At 41.2% G+C, this 11586-nt stretch overlaps 1 protein-coding gene across 1 annotated transcript in view; it reads right to left on the bottom strand.

Annotated features, from left to right (window-relative positions):
- Positions 1–452: 452 nt before the first annotated feature.
- The window catches only part of itga1 (integrin, alpha 1), a 39756-nt gene continuing 28622 nt past the window's right edge, over positions 453–11586 (bottom strand). Inside the window, exons 15-30 of the mRNA XM_070850602.1 lie at positions 10598–10728; positions 9820–9995; positions 9563–9714; positions 8097–8207; positions 7013–7089; positions 6280–6406; positions 6110–6187; positions 5900–5976; positions 5729–5818; positions 4934–5036; positions 4642–4758; positions 4460–4558; positions 3566–3670; positions 3322–3417; positions 3111–3224; positions 453–2694 (exon numbers count right to left, since the gene is read on the bottom strand). Of these exons, the coding sequence (XP_070706703.1) occupies positions 2638–2694; positions 3111–3224; positions 3322–3417; positions 3566–3670; positions 4460–4558; positions 4642–4758; positions 4934–5036; positions 5729–5818; positions 5900–5976; positions 6110–6187; positions 6280–6406; positions 7013–7089; positions 8097–8207; positions 9563–9714; positions 9820–9995; positions 10598–10728 (1710 nt within the window). The 3' untranslated portion in view covers positions 453–2637. The remainder of the gene's footprint in view (positions 2695–3110; positions 3225–3321; positions 3418–3565; positions 3671–4459; positions 4559–4641; positions 4759–4933; positions 5037–5728; positions 5819–5899; positions 5977–6109; positions 6188–6279; positions 6407–7012; positions 7090–8096; positions 8208–9562; positions 9715–9819; positions 9996–10597; positions 10729–11586) is intronic.

Below are 11586 nucleotides of genomic sequence, written 5' to 3'. Positions count from 1 at the left end.
TGCAGGAGCACGCAGTTCTAATTTAACAAGATGAGATTATGATGCAAAGAAGAATTAAACAAATTATCAGGGGCAAGAAACAATGTTTGTACAAGTAAAAAGCGACTAATTTTTCCCTCTCGTTCTTACTTCTTTTTAGTTTTCCAGTCACATACACTCAGTTCATTTTATGGCTCATGGAGAAGAGGAGCAATGAACATAATATCTGTAATAACAAACCTGCTACAGTGTTACTCATTTTTTCATTATAAATGACTTCAGTGATTAATTATCAAAACCATTACCCTTCTGTTGATGCACTAATTGATTATTACAATAACTGTTTCAGCAGTAATACCCACAAGTATTTCAGGCTAAAAGTAGCTCCTTTTAAATTCTCATAAAATCTGATCACTCTGTTTTACATTACATTAGATATTGTCTCAGCAAAAGCACATGTGATGTTCGAGTACTTCCTTGTAAAAAGTCTTTATTTTTTTTGCACATAAGATTCAGTTCATTTCTGTGCTGATGAGGACACATACAGTCAGACAAACCAGTGCATTACGATGACGACTTCACAGCAGTGTAGAGGGCTGGGGTAGAGCTCCCGACTCTCCCTTTGCACCTCACCCTCTCTCAGAGGTTACTAGAGGGTAAAATCGGTGAAAATCATCCAGGATTTTTCACCTTAAGTGAACAAAGAGAGACTCGTGAGTCCACCCTCGCACATTAAGCCTGATGTAGCCATACAATCTCAAAATGAATAACAGTTACACATTCTGGACATACAATTTGTTACATGTGCTTCATGTCAACAGCGGAAAGTGAGAGCTGAGGAGTATTTAAATATTCAAAAGCTGCCTCTTCTTCTTCTTGCTGTCTTCCCTCAGCTTATTGTATGCCGGTGAGGGAAAAAAGAAAGAGGCAGAGACCCAGTCTCCCCGATATACAATATCATCTCTTAACATATTGTGTAGCTGTGCAACTTCTGGAACGGAGAACAAGACAGAAAACCTGAAAGAATAACTGTAAGATACTGTGTATCGCATATAGGAAGACATTGAGCCTACAGTATGCTAATGCTTTGTGCACATGCTGTAGTTTGTTCAATGAGTCCCATTTAATATACGGCAACTGCTGGTGAATGGTGACACATACATTTCTATGCTGGAAGAAATTTGACCTTCCATTTGGCAAATGAAGAGGCTGAAATCAAAATTTGCTACAGTCGTGTCTCATCTCAATCATGCTAAAGCCTCTGCGTTCAGAACACAGTCATTCACCAGGCTCGGAACGTCGCTTTCAGTCAAACAAAACCAAAGTAGTGGATACAAACCCTCATCTTCATGAATATCTTTAGTACAGAATAATTATACTTTCATTTTCTCATCAAAATATAACAATATTTACATATTTGCATCAGCTTTGAAGTTGTAAAATAAGCCAGATCATTTTTTCTATATGTCAAACATTAATGGCATAATTCATGATACCTGTAGCACCTGAGCAAAATCATGTTGTCTGACCACCGATCACAAAAAAAGAAGGAATTATGGATAACATCTCTTAAATTACATGAATTATAGCAAACACATTTATGTACATTGTTAAGCACTTACTTATATTTACAGTACAATCAAAGTTTTGGATCTTTAAGGCGCTGCTTTCTGTATCCCTCAGTAACCAAGGCGACACTAATTACTGACATTTAACATCAGAGTTGGGACAAGATTTTTTTTTTGCTTTTGAATTGATTAACTGAGATTAAAAGTATAAAAAAATAAAAGCACACAGACTTGCACCCTTTGCTTAAAATAAATCTTGGTATCAGGTCAGTGTCTTTAGCCAACATTTTGACATTAAGGATGTGCCGTGTTAGATTGTTAAAATGCAACAAAAATACCAAACAAAAACAAAATGCTATAAAATGCTAAAAGGTTCAGTGTTTCATTAAGCACATACGCTTTAAAAGATCAGACAGACTGCTCCAACACATTGCAAGTTCACATATATCATGTCTCACAAGTGAGTAGACTTTTGGACATTGCTGCTATTATGATATAGAAAGTGTGTGAGGTGGCTTATGGAACATTAGATCTTCATACCGAAAAACCTGAGTACTTTTTCCTCTAAAGCTGGAGTGCAGCTATTGTAGCTCTGAAGGTTTTGCAAAACAGCTGTAATACAGACATAAGCTACTTTGCTGACAGGCGCCTTTTCAGTGATGGTTTCTTCCTCCTCTCTGGCTACTCCTGAACTGCTTATTTTGACTTGACGTATACTGTATATTGGCAAGAAGCTGATCTAGAACAAATAGTATTTGCAAATATGCCACATAAAGTATGCAGTTAATGGCAACAACTATATCCAATTAAAAGACAGCGTCTTTTTAAGCACTCTGTGTGTGAGAACATCCGAATAGCTATGCTTCGGGAAGTATTTGCAAATACTATTTGCCCCAGGCCTGCACAGGAAACAGTAACTGTGTTTTCCTGGTCATCCACTGTGTCGTAGCACTGAGGTGTCTGTGGGTCTTGTGGCGTCTCCTCCGTCTGTCCGACTGTCTGTTTAAAAGTCTGCCTGTCACTTTGGGCGACCTGATTGCTCTGGAAGCAGTCGGTCACAGGGCTGCTTGCTGCTGGATGTCTGGATACTTCAGTCCATCATGTCCTCCTTCGAGTAGTCCCTGGATTTTCTCTTGAAGAAGCCCATCTGGAGGAGCAGATATTCAGTTATAAAACTTCCCACTGAAACAGTTAATCTCTATGGATGTGAAGCACTGTCAATAGTAACGGAATAGTTTGACGTTTTTGGAAATATGCTTTGTCCCTTTTGGTTGAGTGGTACTGTAAATGAAAGGATCAAATTAATGAGCAGGAGCTGATTGGTAGATGTTTTAAGCTTTTGGACAGAGGCTAACTGTTTCCTCTGTTTCCAGTCTTTTTGCTAAGCTGAACAAACCATCTACTGGGTGTAGCTTCATATTTAACACATGGATGTGAAAGCGGTGAACTAACTGTCAGCGAGAGAGCATATGATCTTACTTGCCAAAATGTTGAACCATTCATTTAAAAGACCCAAGTCATGGTGCATTTCATATTCTAGCAGTCTGCCTCAGGAAATATTACCTTCCAGAGAGCGAAGATGACAAGTGCTAAGATCAGCAGTCCTATCAGGATGCTGATGATGATGATCCAAATAGGGATTCCTCCTAATGTCTCCTTTGAAACCTGGATCTTCACCTGGTTAGCACGTACATACAAATTCATATGGTAAATGTACACATACATGCATGAAAACACACACACAAGTATATAATACCAAAACTTTATGACTCACATTTCTGGTCCTGTCACTGCTGTTCAGTTCAAACAGGTCTGTGTTTTTGATCCCCAGTGTGGCATTCACCAACATGTACAGACTGGAAAACTCACCCTGTAAGATAGATCTCCTTTAAACACTTGCTGTCTATACATCACTCAAATAACTGCCTTTTTTTTATCAGTCTATAATGTATTCCCATCCACGACAAACCAAACAACAATGGGATGTAACACAAGCACCCATGTCACCTTAAACCTACCTTGATGAATGTAGGTTTCCACACTCTGAATGTGACGTTGACCTGACTGATCGTGGCTTCGGGGATGGAGCAGCTGAATGATGTACAGTAGAGGTTTTCACAGCTCTGGACAGCAAATCAACACACAGTAATAAGTGAGTGACATGAATGTACTTTATATCGTAAGAGCTGAAAAACAGTCGGGTAATTTTGTGGCACAAGATAATTATCTTTATCTAAAAACTATCAACTCTATTAGTTGCATTATGTCTAGGACTTGGTTTGTACAAGTGACATAACATCCTTCATCAGCAACTAGCAGTATGGCAGAAAAACCTCAAAAAGCGTCCAAGCATGAAGCATGATGACCCAGGCAGACATGGATGTTGCATTACTGGCTGGTATTTATTAAATATTTGGAGTAGGCAATGTAGCTATTACTTATTATTTACTCCACCTAAATAACAGATTATTGTCTTGGAACAGTGGAAATTTGTCTGTATTTTTACAACTATTTATGGAAACAAGCATGCCTCATGCTCGTGCATGTGAACGTGTAATTACTCTCACTGCCAGAAGGGGGAGACAAAAGTTCTGCACTGCAGTTTTTAATTGCCTGTTCGTTTTGTACTTTAATAGATGGATTTCTGTATGCCTACATACAATTACATATTTCTATATTCAAGTGATATTTAAGGAGAAAACAAATTGGGAAACTGTTGCTTTTAATGAGGCAACACCTAACACCATTTGTTAGCTTTAGATCAGTTGCCATGGTAACTTGGATCAGACTTATTTAAGACTCCTGTATGAAACAGACTTTCCTGAAATACGCCTGGGTTTACTGGTAATCTGGATCTATGAAACACCCCTCGGGCCAGAGGTCTCACACTCAGAAAGAGGCTCATCACTCACCAGTAGGAAGACACTGAGTGTTTCCTTCTTTGGATTGATAATGTGAGTGTCTGGGCCAATATTATGAGGGTTGATCCAAGGTGCTGCGTCACATTTCACCTGGAGAGAAAGGAGAGACCGATATGAAGGTGGGCCTGTGTGTTTAGACACACTTTTGTGTCCACGTGTGTGTGTATGCATACCAGCGGGCTGGTGGTAACATTTATCAGGTACAGTAGGTTGTTCTTCCGAGGAGACAGATGAGGATACATCACTGTAAGGTCAAGGGGCGGGGTCACAATATCACCTGACTTCTCCACCTGAAGAGATGTGAGATAGAGAGGTAGAGTGAAATCCAGAGGACGCAGGACAGAACATCATTTTATAAACATGCACCATATCTGGATTACTAGACAAACCACATCTGCATGCAGTTTTATACTCCACGTATGTATTAACAAATCACGACATATGATCTCTGTCAGGAGATGTTACCGTGTAACTGATGTGGACCTCCTCTCCAATCATCCTGGTGTCATTCACCACACTGGCATACTTTTCTCCCTCCTTCACTACAATGTGTTCATCCACAGGCTGCCTAAAAGATGCATTTTTAACAAAGATCATATTAGACTTTCCCCTTCTCAATCAGAGCTTCAGATACAGACAAGTAAATGTCTGACAGAGACCCCCATAGCCCACTCCTCATCTCTTTAGGCTAGTGGTTCAAGGCTACATTAGCTGCTACTAGCACAACGCACAACTGTTTTGGTCTCCACCATCTCCTGAGGATAATATCTGGTTCTTTAGTTGCTAAAGAATAATCGCAGGTAGGTAATCAGGTAGTGCACAGTGGGTTTTTAAGAGGTTTTTGACAATAACACTGATGAGAGCGCTGAGATTGAACTAAAACAGTAAAACCAAAACATTGAGGTGAAAGACGATAAAATGCTTCGTAGAGTTAAGGGGCGCTGCAGAGTCGGCCGATAATTCTCTGAGGGTTTGTCGCCATGAGTAACAACTTTCACGTACAAGCAGTCATGTGATCCATTGTTGGTACAAAATATAGGCTTAATACGTCCTTATTAGCTACAAGGTCAAAGCAAGTTATTTCAGTACAGGACCACACACCAATGCCTCCTTGTATAGTGTTTCCAAAATGTAAATATTTGAGAAATTCTGATTTGTAACATTCGACCGTGACAGGACTATAGTAACCAATATTGTATCCACTTCTACAAAGTAAAGTGACAGAGGAGCAGATGATCTCTAATGAGTCCAACTACTCACACTGAGAATATGAGTCCAGCTTCATACTTCACAGGGATGGTGATTTGCACCATGTTGTCATTCAGGGTAGAAGACAGCTCCTCGCTGTCACTGTGGGAAATGTAAACATATTTGTACAATTCCAATGTGTCAAGTTAATGTGAAAATGAAATAAGGTACCAATTCTCTCACCTTGTTGCTGTCACATTGATCTGAATTACCGCCTGAACATGTTTGGGATTTATCTCAAATCTCACTTTGAAATTTTCCTGCGGATATTAGATGACATCACATATTTAATTAGCCGTAGGAAAGATGAGAAACAACTATTATATTCTACAGGTTTTTATGTAGCCAGCATCCTGCACAGGACAGATTAAGGTCATGTGTGCTGAAACTAACCTCTACATTGGTTCCCAAGAAGGGGTATCCAACAGCACACTCCACTTTTGTGTCATTCAGAGAGCAGGCCTTGTCCGGCTGTAAACACAAAATAAAACACGTCATCACACACATTCCTTCAATCTCTACACAGTAAAATGGCACAAACAGAGGAGTACATGAAATCTCACCTCTACTTTAACATAGTTGATGTTTGATGTGAAGCTGAGGGTGACTTTAGTGTTGTAGGCGTTGTCTTTGCTGTTTCTGACGTTGATGTTCACATCAATCTTGTCTTTGCTTGCTTTGATGAGCATTCTGGAGAAGCAAGTGAAAACCGTCAGCATGCTCGGTGGTGATGCACATATCTTCCCACAAGGGTGCAGTCATGCACTTAAGGGGTTTGTACTTTAATATGCAGTACATTATATACAACTTTTTTTATATACAACCATATGTACATTGAAACAGTAATTGCAAAAACAGTCTCATGTCTCAGTTTTCAGTTATTTTACTAAATCATGTTTTTTGCACTCGCTGTAATTGTTCTTACTGTCCATACTGCCTGTGAAAAGATCCCCTCCTAATGCAGCTCCAGTATTAGTCTGTCTAAGTGGATACCTTTCAAAGTCACATTGTTTTGGATATGAAATTCCCTCTTGGGAACAATACCTCCACTGGCAAGGAAACATTTCTTTGGTTAATTCAGACTGCACATTGGACACTGAAATCAATTTTTGCACAAAAAGAGGACTCCAGATTATCCACCCAATCTCCTAAACTGAAATCTCATTATGAAGTAATCTCTCTGTAGCCTGTACCAGTGGAACATAACTCTTTCAATGTACACATTGGCAGGTAGGTGTTGTTTTACAACAAACTTAAAACAATGTGAACATATTATTTAATGCTAATTCCATTTACCGTTTTACACTTGGCTCTGCTTTGAGAGAGAGATCAGCAATGCACTTCTCATCGTTTCCACAGTCCACTAAGGGAATCTGCAGGGTAGAGACATACATTTTCAGATAACAGATTTTAAACAAGGGAGAAGCAGTGGGTGTAGTTTTAAGAATTCTTAACTTTTTTTTTTATTCAAAGAAAATGTTCATAACAATTTTTAAAACTAGGATTTTGAAATAGTGGAACAACACTATAATCCTCTACAGAAATAGAAGTAACAGAGACATGAGAATCCAAATGGGCTGCTTTGCTGTATATTTGTTTATACCACTGACTAAATGGGTGCACTCATATGACCTCAATTTCCTTTGCCGTTTCCCCCAGAGTGTTTGAGGGGTCACAGTCACATTTGTTCCCATTCTCAATGCCCAGCGGACTGCTAGGATCAACAGTGTCTACTCTCCCAAGAAGGGACGGGGGACTATAATATCATATGCAGCACAATGTCAAAAGAAAACCCTCAGTTTCCGCTGGATGACTTCCCCTTTCTGTGTGAGCGTGTCCCTTCTCTTCCTTACAATAACAATAACAGGAGAGGTCCTAATAATGCTTCCCCGCTTGTGTAAGTGTGCACTGCTGCTGTGACAGTATCTGACACCGAGGGAGTCAGGATGTGTCAGGGGGAAGTGGTGTTGTTACTGCTGTGTATTTCACACACCCAGGCTTTAACTGCTTTTGTGTTTGTTTCATGTTGAAGCTAAATTCTCATGTTATATTTTCCCTCTTTATCTGGACACATCACTCATTGCATTACTTATCTGGAAAGCCTAGTTAGAGCAACTATGCATGTGGGAGTGTGGGAAGGCTGTCCTGGCTGTTGGTGTTGACACACTAATGCAGCCTTCAGGAAACACTGAGGGATGGCAGTCAGCTGTTGCAGATGCTAATGTACTGTAACAGCAGCAGGTTTGGACACGAACACTCCACTTCTTGGATTGTAGAGACACAGATGGATGATGTTTGTGACTCTAAATCCTCTGCTTACTGTTAATTGTCAGTTAAGTACTGAGGAAAGACCCTTCAAAGTGACACAAAATAGTCTTACTGTCTTATTGATAGATCTGGGAAGGCTTTCATCCAGGACAGGGCCTTGGTCCTCATCAGCCAGTCCAAACTCCAAAGACACCATGAGGGGGTCTCGGAAGTCCAGACGGGCCTGTCGAGGAAAAGGGGACAGGAGCATGACAGAGGATGGTGAGGAGGAGGAAGGAGGGGAATAAAAGATGAAGGAGAATAAAGAAAACAAGACATTCAATTCCTGGCAGTGACAATATCTCCCACTGTCCCACCTAAGTCAGTAAACGTCAACCTCTGGGCACCATGAATGTATGGAGACACCTTCACGGCAAGTGGCAGACTGACATTGCCATCCCTAAAGCTAAGCTGCTGTCATGGCTAAAAAGATGTTCAATCGACTAGAATAATTAAGAAATCTGTGTGTTGCAGTGCGATATGTGTTATGTCAACACAATAAAGCATTAATATAGGCTGTATCTATGTGCACTGAATACTATAAATCAGTGCTATTGTTCTAAGACAGAAATACTGAAGTGGACAGCTGAGATTTTCCTTACTGGTTTGGCGCTAGAGATTCTAACAAACTGGAGGCATTGCCTCAGCACACTGAGTATTAAAAACATTTTTTGGGGCGTAGATTCATTTATGACACATCTGCTTTTGGTTCGTACAGCTGTTGTTCAGATCTGTTCAGATTTGGTTCTTAGAAATCTTGGACTCAGGTAAGATAGCTGTGGTGCTTTTTGTGTGCGATAAGTCCTCTGCCTGGGACGATGCACACACTGGTACACTAGAACACAGCGAGCATTCATTCTGGGTACACACAGCAACAACAGCTGTTTCCACTGATTAGTTCCTCCGTCTCTCGCCTAGGGGCGGCTAATCAGAAAAATCTATTGCTGCCGTGAACAACTGGAATGAGAGACTTTGTGCACATGGCTTTAAATGTCACATTGCTAGAGAAACCGCTTAGGTTTACAGTGTGTGGTGTAGCTGTGCCGTACAAAGGTTGAACTGTGATGAACAATCTGTGATGGGCTTGTTGGGCCACTTGTAGAAATCCTGCTTGACCTTAAATGTCACTTTGCCGCACCTCATTTACTCTTTCTCTCAGCTCTCATTCTCTTTTCTTTTTCTCATTCTCTCTCCTTCTCTCCAACTCTGCAAGTGTGCAAGTGCCTCGTGCCTCTAGACAATTTATCACTGCGGCATGCTTTGATCAGGACAAGTCTGTTTCATGTTACAACTACGGTCCTCCTGCTCTCCATAAGACATCTCACATCTTTGTCCTGTCTCCTTTCTGGCTCGAAACCTCATTTTCATCTCCAACTAGATTACAATATAACTTTCATGAATGAAGGTCACAAATACTGAAGGCATCCAGCTGATCTGAGTATTGTGCCTCGTGGATAAGCACGTAGTCTGGGGGTTGATTTCTTACAGGTCAGAACATCACTAACCCCATGTGTACATCATAAAGATCAGAGCACTTGCCGACATCATGAAGATCTCTTGCACACATTTTCTCTCTCTGTCTTTGATGGTGAAGCTCCTGGTAATCCTACGATCGCTTTTATCGTCCGAGTCAATAAATGAAGCTCTGGCTTTTGCACGCAGAGCATCCAGAGTCAGATCATAGCGAATCTCTACGAGACAGGGATAAGAAAACATGGAGGAATAAAACACAAGTTGGACAGTAAGGGGGCAGAAGAACAAATGAATGACACATCGTGGGATGCTGAATGGCTCACCTGCAGTAGAGTTTAAGTCCTGCTGGTCAGACTTGATACTGTACGCAAAACACACCTCAGTTGTTACACACACAGATTTGCGTCCTCCATGTTCACACTGATACTGAGACTGCTGCAGTTTGATTTTAACAGGGTCAAAAGTCATGTTGGCGTGGAGCTCTGCAACATCTCTGGACCTGGAAACCAAAACACAATTGCCAACGTCAGTGGTGCAATATGTGTTAGTGTGTGTGTGTGTGCTGAACAGTGTGCATGTATTTACTTTTGCAAAGAAAGGAACAAGAAGCGGATGTGTCTTGAGCATAAAACTTGGACTCAAGTCTCTCGATCCAACTGTTGAGCTTTCTAAAACACGGCCAACAGTCCAGGAAGAACAACCGCCTGCTGCCAAATCCTATTTAAACTCTAAGCCACTTGGGAGATGGAGTTTTCACACAGCTTAGCTGAGCCTCTGCCAGTAGACACTGTGGGAGAAGGGAAGTTAAATCATGGTGTGGGCTGACGTTTCAAAACTTTGCGGGTTGAAGTCTGAAGGCTGGTGTCCAACAGTGAAGTTTGTAGCCAGAAGTTTTACCCCGAGAGATCATTAGGAAGTTGTTGGTCTCAAGCCTACAAGCCCAGCGGGACACTCACAGCTGTCTAAACCCGAGTAAGACAATGTGAAACGGACATGTGATATGATGTCTCCAGGATTCAGGCGCTGCTGCTGGTGATGATTCAAGTGGAATGTGTAGTGCTTGGAGTGAATGTTTACATGTAAGGATGGGCCATGTCTCACCAGAATAACGAAGCCCCTCCCAGACCTCCTATTGTCATATCAGTGATTCCGTCTCCATTTAGATCCATGACTCCATGTATGGACTGACCAAAGAATTTCACCTTTTCACCGTCCCCACCTGCAGGGATACGCTAAAGAGGCAAAAACAATTAGGGTGCATTTAAAGGATAATTCTGGTTTATTTCAGTATGGCATATTTCCGTGTGGCTAGCGTGTGGCAGTATATGAATCATGCCACCTTTATTGTAGAACCCCCTACAGATTTCTTTGTATTAATCATTTCAACACAGAAAGTAGCCACCTGGAATGGCCATTAGGACAAACTGCATCGGGATCTGCATTCGGGTCAACTTTCCAGCCGACGTAATGACCCTGCATAATCATCCGCGCACACCAGTTTCTTTAAATGTGTGTGGTTGAATTTTACTGTGTCATAAAAGCTAAATACAATGGTGAATTATATACAGACAGATGGACATATAGAAGAGGTAAGACAAAGAATGAAGGCAAAGGGAGGAAGGGAACAGGACCGTCCTCACGAGCGACATACCTCAGGAAACTAGTGTTCCTGTGGTCACTGCTCTCCACAGTCGACTGAGGAGGAAACCGTTGCTACCACCAGTGGGACCTGTTGATGCCAAAACTGGAAAATGTAGATGTGTCCATGGGTGAGAGTGAACCCAGCTGTGTTACTAAGTATAACAAATGAATTTGCAGCTCATACATCACCAAGAAACGACAGAGGCTGGCGGTCAGCTCTCTGTATGGTCAGAAAGAAGTGCATGACCCATCAGCATCAAACACAAGCATCTGGTTATAAATGTTCCTTTACCCATCATGATCCAATTCAGGCAGTTACCTGGATATAGATCCCTATGCAGTTAGCCAGTGTGGTTATTACAGGGGCCTACTTTCTGTGTTGTCCACGAAATGTGCCAGGTTGAAAAATACCAGAATTTTCCTTTAATCTAAATAAACAATTACAAATC

Source organism: Pempheris klunzingeri, chromosome 19 (genome assembly GCF_042242105.1).
Source record: "Pempheris klunzingeri isolate RE-2024b chromosome 19, fPemKlu1.hap1, whole genome shotgun sequence".
Taxonomy (NCBI): Eukaryota; Metazoa; Chordata; class Actinopteri; order Acropomatiformes; family Pempheridae; genus Pempheris; species Pempheris klunzingeri.
Note: the sequence above shows the minus strand (reverse complement) of the source record. Positions and strands in the feature narration are given on the sequence as shown.